Source organism: Microcaecilia unicolor, chromosome 4 (assembly GCF_901765095.1).
Source record: "Microcaecilia unicolor chromosome 4, aMicUni1.1, whole genome shotgun sequence".
NCBI classification, from domain to species: Eukaryota; Metazoa; Chordata; class Amphibia; order Gymnophiona; family Siphonopidae; genus Microcaecilia; species Microcaecilia unicolor.
In genome coordinates this window covers 244,052,278-244,067,300 of record NC_044034.1, presented here as the reverse complement: position 1 = coordinate 244,067,300, position 15,023 = coordinate 244,052,278, and the positions used below count along the sequence as shown (strand labels likewise).

Below are 15,023 nucleotides of genomic sequence, written 5' to 3'. Positions count from 1 at the left end.
TTTTCTATTCAATTTTAGTGATTTTTAGATTTTAAATTTTACTTATCTCAGTATGTCAGACCCAGGGATTTAGTTGCGGTAGCCCAGTGGTAGTTCCAGATTAGCGAGCGGTAAGCTCACTTTGGGCTTACTGCCACTTAGTACAAGAACCCCTGAAAGTGATGTATGCTCTTAGTCTGCATGTCTGAGCGCACAGGTGCAGTATGAAATAATGTATGCTAGCTGCAAAGGTGTTCTTTTGTATTATAACCTTTCTTTACCGGAATGGTTCATGGCTGTTGAACTTTGTCTTGAACCCTCTTTAACTTGCTGATGGTAAGCAGAATATTATATAGTGTAAGCAGATAATAACCTAGCCAATGATTTTTCAGAGTTTGTGTCCCATGATTTGTGATATAAGCCTATTGTCGATTAATCTGTTAATGCTTTCTTAATAAAAAGAGCAGAAGACTCGAGGGAGTTAAGACAGTCTTGGGTGAGCTCACTGCAATTAAGTGTGGCCCGAGACTTTCTCCCAGAAGCTTCTGTATATACTAACTACAACCTCTTGTCTACTGTGTTTCTTCCCCTTGGCTTCTCTCAGGAGGGAGAAAAGGATTGGGGGTTGAGGCTGGACTAGGAGAGATTCACAAGCAATCAGTGCTACGACAATCATGACAACCCATGCGCTAGCTGCCAGTCGGCCACTCCTACACCTGCCCATATCATGCCCAGATCCAAACCACACTTGTGTTAGGAAGCTAATGCAGGATTTTTACCACGATGGTAAAAAGGACTTATTCAAGCAGTACAAGTTATTTCACACATATCTATCTTACTATATAAAACGGCAACAGTTAAATGGAAGTGGGGAGAACAAAATTGCCACACACAGCATCAGCAACTCTGCTGGCTACAGGTGGCAATGCATTTTCCTTTACACTTCTTTGGGAAGAAATTGATAGGAGCTTGCCAGGTACAACTGCAAATGTAGATGGTCATCTGGTAGGGAATTGTAAAATATTCATTTTGAGGGGTGGAAAAATATCCAGAAAGCTCGTTCATCTGCCAAACAGCTTTAGAAGTCAGGGAAAATGTATTTTCCTCCCCCACCCTTATTTAATTTGGTTTTGTTTTGATCTGGGTCTTCATATGGGCCAGAGGCTGAGATCATTTTTTAATGGAATTTCAGTTTACGTAGTCCATCTCGGGGGTGCATAAAACATTATGTGAATTGAAAAAAAGATTTTTCTTTACTAGTACAAAAATGGGAACAAGGTTTGGGAGAGAATTTAGGTTGGTGGAATTTACTTTCTAATCTCAGAGACATTCCAAGGCTGACCACTAATGCAGGCTATAGGGAGTGTTATTTTCGGGTGCTCCTTCAGGCCAATTACACTAAGTTACAGATGTTCCGCGCTCACAGGGTGCCCTCACCTATTTGTTCTAAATGTCAGTCAGTAGATAACTCTTATCGGGAATGCACTGCAGTTCACTGCTTTTGGAGGTGGGTGATTACTTATCTGTCTGCTCTGCATGGGGAACGCATTGAGGGGATCCTAGCTCAATTGTTATTAGATTAACCTAGATCTTTTGGGGTAAAGATAAGGAACATACTTTACTTTTTTGTAAACTGTGTCTTTTGGTGAGAAAGTGCATTTTACAGTCCTGGACTTCGGCACAACCTCCTGCCTATTGGCATTGGCTTAATCAAATACACCAGCTCATCACCTGGGAGACGAGGGGATTCCCTAAACGTAAGACTCGTTTTGTGAAGCTAACAGTCTAAATAATCAAATTTTCTCAGCAATAGAAAAATTCTCTCAAACATTTTAATAAAAAAAAATCAGCCTCAATCATTTCTTTCACAAGACTAATTATACTAATTATGTGCCATATTTACCGTAAAAAGCGTTCATATAAATGACCTGAAGCAACAGAGAAAATGTTCAGAACGTCCTTCTTCTTCTCTTTTTCTTCTGTTTGGCCTCCACCTGTAAAGCTGTGAAAAACAAAACAAAATATATTTTAAATGCACAAAATTGTTTATCTAAGTAAAAGCAAGTTAAACTAGTCACTTCTCTTCTAAAAGGCTCACACTCTGAAGCAATGTTTATACATCAGGTGCGCTAATAAGATTCCTCAAAATATAAATATGCCCGCCTTTTAGCAGAGCAGACAGGATAGACTAATTGGTCCTTTTCTGACATAGTTTACTATGAGGCCCTTTTACTAAGCCGTGGTAGGCACTAGCATGGCAAAAAGCACTGCCACAGGATACTCTGAGGCATCCTGTGGTAAAGTGCCCATCAGCAAACGCTAATCCCGTGCTTAACAAAATATATATTTTTTTTTCAGCGCGGGAGGTGTGACTATGGGCGGAGAGTAGGCATGCCCTGTGCTAATCAGGTAACACAGGCACATTGCCACATGGTTAGCGTGGGAGCCCTTACCGCCTACAAAATAGGTGTTGATAAGGGCTCCCGCGGTAATGGCCATGTGCTAATTGAGAAATTAGTGTGTGGCCATTAAAGAAAATTATGAACAAGAGATCATTTTACTGCTGTGCTAAAAGTGGCTGGAGTGACAACTGCACTGGCCACTTTTTAGTGCAGCTTAGTGAAATGGTCACCATCAGGTGAATTTTCAAAAGAGAAGGGCGCCCATCTTCCAACACAAATTCGACAGGGCGTCCCTGACGAACACTTGCGCGACTTTACTTGGTCTATTTTTTTTTCACGACCAAGCATCAAAAAGGTGCCTTAACTGACCAGATGACCACCGGAGGGAATTGGGGATCACCTCCCCTTACTCCCCCAGTGGTCACTAACCCCCTTCCACCCTCAAAAAAAATCTTTAAAAATACTTTTTTGGCCAGCCTCTATGCCAGCCTCAAATGCCATACTCGGGTCCATCTCAGCAGTATGCAGGTACCTGGAGCAGTTGTAGTGGGTGCAGTGTACTTCAGGTAGGTGGACCCAGGCCCATCCCCCCCTACCTGTTACACTTGTGGTGGTAAATGTGAGCCCTCCAAAACCCACCAGAAACCCACTGTACCCACATGTGGTGCCCCCCTTCATCCCTAAGGCTATGGTAGTGGGTTTTGGGGGGGGCTCAACAACCTAAGGACAACCATCTCTAAGGTCAACCTAAATTTCATGATTTAGGCATCCCTTACCGTATTATCGAAACGAAAGATGGACACCATCTTGTTTTGATAAACTGACTCCCCCAACACAGGGCCAGTGCTAAACATGCTGTGTCTAGGGCAGAAATTAAGGAAGGGATTTCCAAAGCCCACTGGCGAGGCTGTGTCTTCTTCAGCTTCAGACAGGGACTGGTGTTCCCTGTGGCCCGGGGTCCCAAGGCAATTTCCCTGTTTGCACCCTCCCCCTTACGTCAGCCCTGCCCCAACAACAATTGTTTGATGAGCAATCTAGGACATATTCATAAGAACTAATAACGTTAAGAACTAAAAAGTAGGAATAAATGAAGCAACAATTTGATTTATTAATATTGCTGCTTTAAGTAGACCATGGGACCTGAGGCTCGCAAACGTTTTAGCACGTGCTAACGACAGACACCCATTATATTCCTATGGATGTCTCTATAATTAGTGTTCACTAATTTTTAGTGTGCGCTAAAACATTTGAGCACCTACAGCGTGGCTTAGTAAACAGGGCCTCATATTTCTCTTTTTTTCTGTCAAAATATGGGGAAAGAGCTGGGAGGCAAGGGATGAGGGAAAAGGGAGGATACTTAACTTTCTAAAGCAACAAATTCAGACCAAGTTTAGATTTATATAAGAAAAATAAATAATGTGTAGAGGAACAAATTTATAACCAGTACACCAGGAACAAATAGCTGCCAGCTAATCCATCTAAAATAAGAAAATTCATTTAGCTGTTAATTCACTTTTCAAATGTGATTAGCAATGATAATTTAAAGGTGCAAATGAGATCTGAACAATACACTGAATTCATGCTGCTGATCTCAACAGAGATATCTTTATTAGCAAATCAATCTTGTCACACTGATAGAAAAAGAATTCTATCATCCTGGTTGTTGCTCTTTGATTATTTTTCATGTAGCATATGCAAAAGAAAAAATGTGTGGTCAACCACACCGAATGCCACCAATATATTGAACTGCAGAAGAATTACCTGGTCACCTTTGCATAGGTGTTGACTGACATATGTAGTTAGAACTAGCAGCAATGTTTCCATACTATGTGACAACCTGAAGCCAAATTGTGAGCAGTGAAATATAGAACAGTTTTCCAGGTATAAAAAGAGTTGTTTACTGATGTAGTTTTCTAATGCTTTAGGAAAAATGGGTATGCTTGCCACTGGACAGTAGTTTGCAGGCGATGTTACATCTAGCCCAAATCTCTTCAACGGTGGAGAACAATTTTGCTGAGAAAGAAAGCCAGTTTTTAACAGCTTATTGAGATCGAGTAACAAGTTTACTGCTTCCATAGGGATGGAACTGAGTAGGTATTTTGGGTATTGATCCAGGGAGTAGTTGGCTCAGAAGCATTTCAACAGCAGTGATCTTATATCCTCAAATGTTAGTGGTTGAAAAGATTCACAGTTTTGGTCCATTTTGGAGTCCTTGGATTGTAGGATCTCTGGTAATTGAGGCTGAACTACATGTTGGACTATTTTCCACTGCTGGAGTAGCTTTAGTTAGTTCAGACCTAAGTTGGAGGATCTTATTGGCAAAATGATCCGTTAGGTCTTGGGTGGTGGGACATGTTTTCAAATAATGTTCATCATCATTTCTGGAAGCCAGTTTTTAAAATTTTTTTGTTGTCAAGATCATCTTGACCTATTAGGCTGCTATAGTACTGACGTTTTGAATCAGCTACCTTCTTTTGGTAGTACCAGAAGGTTGACTTCCATATAGCCAGTGGTATCTTTGTTCTTTCTCCATTGCTTTTCAAGGCGTTGACATTCCATTTATTTAGGATGGATAGTTCCTCTGTAAACCACAGTGAATTTCTGGACGTCTTGACCTTTTTAGTGGTGAATGGAGCAATTTTGTCTGATATGGCTTTTACCTTGGTAACCCAGCGGGATTTGATCAAACCATGTGTAGGCGATGAGGTAGTGAGGGAATCTGTTAGCTCAGACCAGAAAGTGACCTTGTTGATTTTACCTCTGGTGGAGATGTGTTTGGAGGACTTGTACCTGGTTAAGCTTGACATACAGATATCACTGGTGAAATCCATTTGGAAGTGGTCTGACCATGGTACTGGCTTCTATTTGAATAAATTGATCAAGCTATTAGGTGTGATGAAATGCCACCAAACCCTTTTTATAGAGCAAATGACAATAGTGTGGCTAAGCAGGATTATACATCAATTCCATGCAATAATATTGAGATTTATACCAAAATAAAAATTGATGGGGGGGGGGGGGGGTGGGATATAGTATAATATAATTTATGTCAGTTACTTAAGATTGCAGAGTGACCTTACTTGTACAAGGCCTCCCCACTAGGCCTGCCCTTTTTGTTAGAGCTTTTGTTCATTCTTTGAGTTCTGACTTTCATTCAGGCTGGGTATGATTCCTTATGTGTTCTTTGGACACATTAATCTGCTCAGGGGCATAGTTATCATTAAGATGTATTATTTTACCACTAACTTGTGCTATTTTAGCATAGGTCCCATTTTATACAATGAGACCCAGTTATTAATAAGGGGGTTAACAGTGTTGATAACTCCCTCCCCCCACTCAGTAAGCAATTCAATTATAATTGACATCACACTTACATTTGAAAGAGCATATTAAAAGGTATGCAAAACATACAAATACTGCTTTAAGCACCTGCATTAAAATTACAAGACGAAGGACTATGAAAACATTTTGCTTCCAGTAGCAAAACACATTGATGCAATTCTTGACTTTCTGTCTCTATTAGTCACAGATGAACTCACTTGCAGAGTCAATCTAATTACCTTATAATTGAATCCCAGACACTTGTGCTTTCTGTAGCTGTGTCACTAAGAAGATCTTCATCTACTTTATCAGGCTTTTTCTGTACCTGGTGGATAAAAAAATTATAGGAAGATGTATTTCTGGAAACTGTATAAGAAATCTTTGAATGAAATTACATTGATCTTTATTATGGGCTAATATGGGCTCAAAAATTTGAAGAGTCGAGGTAGGTAGCCTACTGACATTCTCCAATCATTTGACTTTGCTGGTCTTGAAATCATTCTTGATGTTAAGGAAGCTGCGAGCAATCTATAAATATTTGAACCAAGTGCATTTCGATGATTGGTCCAAGCTTTATTATTATCTAGGCTGGACTACTGTAATGTGTACATTTGTTGTACCAAAACATTGATCAAAAGATTAGCGTTAATCCAGAATACTGCCACTGGGTTAATATTTTCGTCAAGCAGATTTTAATCAGCTTAATTATTATTGCAGTCTTCACTGGCTCCCTAAATATGCAAGGTCTACATTTAAGCTTTGTGTATTAACATTTAATACTATATATGGTGAGGCTCCTTTTTACCTCACGGACTGGATTACTCTATTACACATGAAGGCGGGAGCCAAAACTCAGAATTTAATATTACTGGCTTTTTCTTCTATCAGATGGATTACTAAACAAAGGATGTCTGATTCCTCTCTTTATTATCAAGTTGCTTCTATATGGAATGGGTTACCTTTACAACTTTGGACCTTAACTAATTACTATGTTTTTAGAAAGGCTCTTAAGACATTTTGTTTACAGAAAAAATAAGAGAAGATTGTTAAATATGCTAGCGTTTGTTGATTTCTAACGGGATATGTACCAAATTTCTACTATTTTTCTTACATTGTGATCCGCAGTGAACCATTCATGGTATTTGTGGAATATAAGCAGTGTACAACATAATATAACTCTTGAAATACAAAGTCTAGGACATTAGTTTTTAATGTAATGACATCAAATGAGTTGGTAATTTTATATTCATGCAGTTCTGCCTTATGTCTGGGTGTACCATTATTTGTAAACAACAATTTCAACAGCCTATTTAACAGTGTCTATGTTAAAAAAAAACCCAAAACAAACAATGTAGGCTAAGAGAGTTAAATATTTCTTTCATTAATTTATCAGATTATTTTAAATGTGTGTTAAACACAAGTCTACTGTAATGTTCTCTACTATAGTACCTTCTGCATACCTTTAGTGTGTAAAACGTAAGTGGGAAGACTCAGATGCAACAAGGAAATATATTTCTGATAGATATACAAGCAAGTGCTTGGAAAAGCTCCCCATAAAGGTAGAAAATGCTAAAATAGTACTAAAGTTTAAAAATGCACAGGATAAGCATAAAAGGGGCAATTCTGTAACAAGGCACCCAGAATTAGGCATCCAGAGTGCACGTGGTAGAAGCCTATAAAGGAACATAGTCACGTATATTCCTTTACAGAATACTAATGTAACCATTCATTAACACGTCTAACATTTAAGCCCGAGCACTTACGACTTCCGTCAGCCACAGAGATGGTGGAAGTGCGAGTGCCTAAATGCAGAAGGTATGAGCGTAAGTCATGCGCATAAGTGGGGGCACCTATGTCCTGCCAAAGCTCCACCCATGTATATGCCCCCCTTGAAAATATATGCTACATAAGTTAAGCAGTATTTGCAAAATAGCACTTAGGCAGCACACCAGTATATAAATTTATACTCGTCTAATGTGCACGTAGGTTGCGGAATTGCCTCCAAAACACCCATAGATTCAAGGAAGCAAAACGTAAAGCCAGAGACTAAGTAGGATCTGTGGAATTGCAATAGAGAAGATAAAAGAGCCTGTATTAACTGACATTTAGGAGCACTTGAAATCAGTCTCAATGGGCATCTTTGTATCCTGGATCATCTTCCTTATTGAAGTTGGAGCCTGCTTTAAAGGAGTCATCTTTGGTTCAAAGTTTTACAAACTGCTTCAAAGACATGTGCAGGCAGGTACCTTTTGAAAATGTCCCATTAATGTTTTATTTCCATGTTATAGTTTAGCAATGTGCAGAAATTTAGGTTTCTCTATCCATAATTATTTGAGATCATTTACAAAAAAAGAACTCTACCATGGCAGTATTTTAGCTAGGGCATCAATGCTGCCATTCAAAAGCAGACAGAATCTCTAGTATATTGATGTCCCCAACAACATTGGGGAAGACACATCATTGAATTGTCTACAGCAAGAAATACTATAGGCCAAAACACCACACTTCACTCATAGAAACCAATAAAAAAACTGTTACTTGCAGCAAGAATGCATCACCTGTTTTGGTGATAAGGGCCACTGAGATCTTTTTCCTCCTTGCTGCAAGTAATCAGTTTTTTTATTATAAGTTTCAATGAGAAAAATGTGGTGTTTTTTGGCTTACAATATTGCTTGGTGTGGGAATACATTTTTGAGTAGGTCACTATTTCATCAATTTTTAGGAGTTGATTAAATTGTCTACATACATTTACTTTGATGATTTTGCTGTTAAAGTTGTTAACACTACGATAACATCTTCTTGGTCTGCTGGTGAATCTGTACCAGAATGACTATGGAAACAGGAAAAAAAAACTTAGTCATTTGCTTCAAAATATATAGAACAAGTCAATACTAATAAACACACATGTGGAGGGCAATTTAATAAGGTGCCAAGCTATCAATGCACATAGGTGCGTATGTTTCACTAAATTTATGAAGTCAGTCAACATATGCACCTACAGAACTTTGTAAGAGTATTCATACCTTTGTACATTTTTTATATTCTGCTGTCTTAGGGCCTGTGCTGTCTTAAAAATATAATTCAAATGCATTTTTTGGTAAAAGGGGGTCTCGGAACAAGTCAAAAACACGTGCCAATGCCAGCGTAGGCCTCCTTTTGCCGCAGCTTCGTAAAAGGACCTCTTAGTTCATTGTTTCTTGTGTTTTGTCAATTTGACACAGTTTGGATTGTCGAGAAATACACACTTGAGGTTGGTGCCACCAGAGAACTTTCCTGTAGGTTTCACCCTCCTAGTACTCGAATGTATTAATCTATGCAACTCTCAGTCAGAAACCTGAATCAGAATCTTCAGCATCACACAGAAGGAGAGGGGATGGTATTTGACATACCACCTTTCTGTGGCTACAATCAAAGCAGTTTATATATTATTGTACCTGGGCAATGGAGGGTTAAGTGACTTGCCAGAGTCACGAGGAGCTTGCAGTGGGAATTGAACCCACAGGATCCCAGCCCACTGTATCAACCATTAGGCTACCCCTCCACTCCAGAGAGCAGTAAGTTTGAGCCATAGTTAACTGCTTTAATGTTAAACTGGATATACCTATGCATTCTTTAACAGGCACAAGTAAACCTTAATGCCTTTGAATAAATCTCAAATAATAAAGTAGTTTCTGCTTTCCTAAAGTACATCATTATAATTTAGTGGATACCAAAAAGGACTGCAGAAAACTTGATTATTCATATAAATCTCAATACTGAACAGTTTTGAATTGTAATAGCTTCTCTGCCTTGCCCATAAAGCCCTTCATCTTGTCTTGCCACATATCCCTCTTCTTTTACTAAGGTGTGTAGGTGCATACTTGGGTCTAATGCGTACCAAATTGGAACTACCGCCCAGTTAACGAGTAGCCCGAGAGGTAATTCCATTTTTGATCCACGCCCAAAACATGAGGTACAAAATATTTTCTACTGCGTGGCACTTACCCAGCGATAATTGGCAGTTTATGCACGCTGGCCGCTTACCGCCCGGTTAGCGTGTGAGACCTTACTACTAAATCAATGGGTGGTGGTAAGGACTCAGGCTGAAAATGGACGCACGCTGGTTTTAATTGTGCCGCACACGCCCATTTTTGGCCTCCCCCCCCCCAAAAGCCTTTTTCCAGGTGTGCTGAAAACTTGACCTGTGCACATCCAAAACACGCACCTACATTAGCGCAGGCCACTTTTAGGCACGCCTTAGTAAAAGGGGCCCTTAGATCTTTAGATGCCAATCGATTGACCCTACCCTCTCCCCAATGAGCCAACTACGAGACCACATGCTCCTAGGCTTTCTTTTCCTTAGCACCTAAATCCTGGAATAACTTCCCGCTCTCAATTAGAGCCAAAGTTTCCTTCTTAAAATTTAAGCAATTTCTGGAAACATATTTTTTCCAACTAGCCTTTGGACTTAGAGCCCCGTTACTCTGAAAAGCCATGGCCCATTGTTCTCCTCACTTGTAGCACCAAAGACTGCTCTCAAGGATGTTAGGCATTACAATACCCCTTCCCTGTCTTTGTATCCTCTGTTTGAGCAATTGTTTGCTGACCTATTGATAATGGCACTCTTTTCTTCTCGTAATTTTATACTTTGTTAACCACTTCGACCAACTTTTGTTGTATTAGCGGTATATCAAATTTTAAATAAACTACAGGAAAGTAATTAAAAAGTAATCTATTCTAAATTTTTTTTTTTAACTTACATGCAATATTTCAACATATTTTCACAGGATAAATCCCTCCTCTCAGTACCCTTCTCCACCACCGCCAACTCCAGGCTCCGCTCATTCTGCCTCGCCTCACCCTATGCTTGGAACAACCTTCCTGAACCCTTACGCCAAGCCCCCTCCCTGCCCATCTTCAAGTCTTTGCTTAAAGCCCACCTCTTCAATTGCTGCGTTCGGCACCTAACCCTTACCGTTCAGTGAATCCAGACTGCCCCAATTTGACTGCCCCGATCGGACCGACCGTTCACTTGTCTATTAGATTGTAAGCTCTTTGAGCAGGGACTGTCTCTCTTTGTTAAATTGTACAGCGCTGCGTAACCCTAGTAGCGCTCTAGAAATGTTAAGTAGTAGTAGTAGTAGTAGTATTTTAAATACACTAGTGTTGTCAAATAATTCCATAGTATAATTAGATCAAAAACAGAGCTATGGTATGCTAGCAAATAAGTATTTAAAGAATGATAGACAGATGCTCGTGCTCTGCAAATTTCTGAAGCAGGAGACACTTTTACCAGAAATATCATACTTAAACTCCTCACTCCATGATTTTGCCCCCGTTTATTTTAAAACAGGAGCACTAATTAAACAATTGGAGTAGATAAATGGTTCCCAAACAAGTCCTGAGGGACACCAGGCCAACTGGGGTTTCAGGATATTCACAATGAATGTGAATGAGAAAAAAACTGCAGGAGATAGAAGTAGTGCATGCAAATCTAACTCATGAATATTCATTGTGGATATCCTGAAAACCTGGATGGCTGCAGATCCTTCAGTACAAGTTTGGGAACCAGTAGATTAGATAATTTTTCATCTTTACTACTTACAGTAAGCTACAACAGGCAGGAAACAATGACTTAGTCCTTCCAATAAGAAAAACATTTTCAGTGAAGATAAAGGACAACAGACTAATGTCTTAATTTAGAAACTAGTACTTACGCAAATATATGGTAAATGTCTTCTGATCTTCCTTTACGCAATCTTAGTGTCCAAGCACCGGGATTTGCTTTCAGTTGAAAATACCCCTAAAGGAACAGAGCTAAAATTAAAATGCTATGATTCCCAATTAATATTTTATCTAGTGAAAATGTTGAAAAGAATCTAAACAGAAAATCATCAGGTTTAAATATCACTGCCTCAGTTCTACTTTATTTCTCTTATTCTCTCGAAGAAAGGGTAACAAAAATAATGAAGAATATGGAACAGTAGTCTTACAAAGAAAGGTTAAACAGTTTAAGCATGATAGCTTGGAAATGAGAGCTGTTGTAATTACTGTATGCTATTTTTGTGTGATCTTAAGTTATGTTATATCCATTACACTTGTGTGTTTTATTTATCCCTTGCTTTGTTTACAGAAGTCAGAAAGAAATCTAAAGTAAATAAATAACTGTTTATGTACTTCTCCTCCAGGAAACTTTTTCAGAGCACTTTTAAACTTAGCTATGCTAGATGCCTTCACCACATCATCAAGCAACGTCCTACAGTTTGATTATGCATTTGATGAAAATATACTTTCGCCAATTTGTTTTAAATCTGTTATTTGTTAGTTTTATCCGTATAAATAATCACAATAATGTGTTTTGGGTTGGACTAAGTTATGCTGAGACTTTTTTGCCATTTTTCTTGCTCTATAACTATGGCATTTTTTCTTCATTGATGCATGAATTTTGACTTTGGGCCCTGTTTAATAAGGCATGTTAGCGTTTTTAATGCGCCTACAATTAGCGCGTGAGCTAGCCATGTAGGTGCCTACAGGGATATTGTAGGCACGTACATGGTTATGAGCGTACATGGTTAATGCGAGTTACAGATCTTAACGCGCCTATAACGTGGCTTAGTAAACAGGGCCCTTTATATGTTACAAGCTATTTTTTTTAACATCAATAAAAAGACAACTATTTTATTATCATTCATATCTCCTCTCAGTCCTCTCACCTCCAAGAGAAAGAACCATATGTTATTTACTCTTAATTCATAAGAGAGCCATTCCATTTTTTTCACTTGCGTCTCCTTTTTCTAAATCATTTATAAATATATGAGGATTAAATGAAAAGTAATGTTTCCACCTTTATAGTTTCTATTTAAATGAAGATACTGTGATGAATAAAAAACAAAAATGATTGAAACTTGCCTTTTTATTAAATGTATTTACTTTTCTACATAGGGCTCTGTTTACTAAGCAGTATTATAGGCGGGTTAATGCTTTTAAAGCGCATTAACCATGTACGTGCCTATAGTATTCCTATAGGCGCCTACATGGTTCGCGCACGCGCTAAGTGTAGGTGCGCTAAAAACACTAACGCACCTCAGTAAACAGGGCCCATAGTCACCATCATTTGCAACACATTTCTGCCAATGATGGACAAGATTTGAAAGCAATCGTGAAAAAAACTGCACATCTTGTCTCGTCAACCAATTGCTCACAGTCTTTTCAATCTCTTTTTATTTGAGTTGAACAGATGCCTCTGAGGGTATTCCTTCAATGTTAAGTCTGGGCTGTATGGAAGATGGGGTAAGACCGAGACCCACCTTCGCAATTGCCTCTGTGGGTTTCGTGCTGTGAGAGGCCTAGTGTTGTCATGTTGTAATAACATTTTCTTCTTGTGCATCTGAACTCATCTAAATCATTTTTTCAAAATTTTTAGGGTTGCAGTTTAACACTTTGAGTGATCCTCTGATTGTCCTTTATGAGTTCATCAACCTTTCTCCTGTGAGACTTGTCCATTGCTGTCACAAGTCATCCGCTTTGTTTTTGATCACACAAATCAGCCTTTCCTGGACCATAATCTTTGCACTTCTTTGGCCCAGTGATGCACAGTACAGTTTGGACACATCTATGGTGAAGACAATTTCTACAGAAGGAAAATGGAAGGAGATACTCTTTGCAAGACTGGAATCATTCCTACAAGTAATGAAATCATACTTGGTTTACAAATATGGGTTGAGGAAAGTGGGGGTAGGGAGGTGGGGAATTGTTGCTGGTCAGATTTTATGTTATTTTTATTGTAATTTTGGAATGCATTTTATATGTGAATATAGATAGTCACTGATTTGTTTACTGTACTCTGTCTTGAACTAGAATTGTTAAATAGATAAGTAGTAAAGAAATTAAACAAAATCTACCAGGACAGTCAATGGATGTTTGCTGACCCATACAAAGATTTAACAATCTCAGATCCCAATGCTCAGAGGTAAACAAAGGCGCTAGAGGCCATTAGCGCTGGACTAGCGCTCACGTCTACCGGTGCACGATGCTTGAAAGGCCCTACCACGGGAGAAGCATGGGACAGAACAGTGCAAATGGTATGCAAATATAGGCAGAAATAATTAACACGCAGATTAAAAAGTCTCAGCCATGGTATCATCTGGGCTTAAGACTATGTAAACAATAGGTGCGACAGGCAGAACGGAAGTGGAAAATAGGAAAAACTGAAGAGCTGAAAAATAAATGTAAGCAACGTCAAAGGTATTACTTAAAACAGATTAGAATTGCAAAGATTTCATACTATTCCAAACAAATTCAACAGGTTCAAATTCACCTAAACAACTCTTTGCTATAGTAAAACAAATAACAACAAAACCACAGATCTACAAAACTACATCTTGTATAGATGCAGAAATTTTAGCAAATTTCTTTACATCAAAGATAGATAAGTTACGAGCACAGTTTCCAAATGTTACTAATATATTAAGTGAAAAATCCTTCTCAAGTTGTTTGGGATCATGGTGGTCATTTGAGTCTCCTTCATTCACATCATTTCAAAAGATAGTGTCTAGCTTATCTGTTTCATACTGTTCTCTTGATCCTATTCCTTTAGATTGGCTCAAAATCTCATCTTTGGGTTTACAAACCTATCTGTATGAAATGATAGTTGAGAGTCTTATGGAAGGTGAAGTACCAATATCTCTAAAAAACAGCCTTGGTAAAGCCCATTTTAAAAAAAAGCAGTCACTTGATTCTCTTTCTCCAAGTAATTATCGACCTGTTTCAAATCTTCCTTTTTTGTCAAAAATAATGGAAACTACAGTATTTCTGCAGCTTCAATCATACTCTGAATCTATAAATGCATTACATCCAAGGCAGTCAGGTTTTAGAAAAGGATATAGTACAGAGCAGTAGTGACCGCAATCCTGAGTGAAATATATTCTAGAACACTTGACCTCTCTGCGGCATTTGATTTGATTGATCATACTTTCTCATTAGAACATTTACAATCACTGGGAATTTCTGGTACTGTCTATAACTGGTTCTCCTCTTTTCTGAAAAGTCGTTCATACAAAGTGGTTCAAAATTCATCTATTTTGAAAGTTCATAATATTTCCTGTGGTGCACCACAAGGTTCAGTTTTGTCACCGTTACTATTCAATTTATTTGTCAATCCATTGGCGTTGCTTATTCAAACATTGGGTATTAGTTCATATTCTTATGCCGATGATTTCCTGTTGATTTACTATGTAGATCCAATAAACTTAGATTTAAAGCAGGGTTGCCAGCTGGCTCTTTGAGCATAAACTACTAATAGATCCTGACAAGACAATAGCTTGCTGGATAACAGGTCATAGT

At 38.6% G+C, this 15,023-nt stretch overlaps 1 protein-coding gene across 1 annotated transcript in view; it reads right to left on the bottom strand.

Annotated features, from left to right (window-relative positions):
• The window catches only part of UGGT2 (UDP-glucose glycoprotein glucosyltransferase 2), a 281,123-nt gene that overhangs the window by 51,160 nt on the left and 214,940 nt on the right, over nt 1-15,023 (bottom strand). The window contains 5 exon segments of the mRNA XM_030201370.1: nt 1,883-1,981; nt 5,942-6,027; nt 8,449-8,483; nt 8,486-8,532; nt 11,399-11,484. Of these exon segments, the coding sequence (XP_030057230.1) occupies nt 1,883-1,981; nt 5,942-6,027; nt 8,449-8,483; nt 8,486-8,532; nt 11,399-11,484 (353 nt within the window).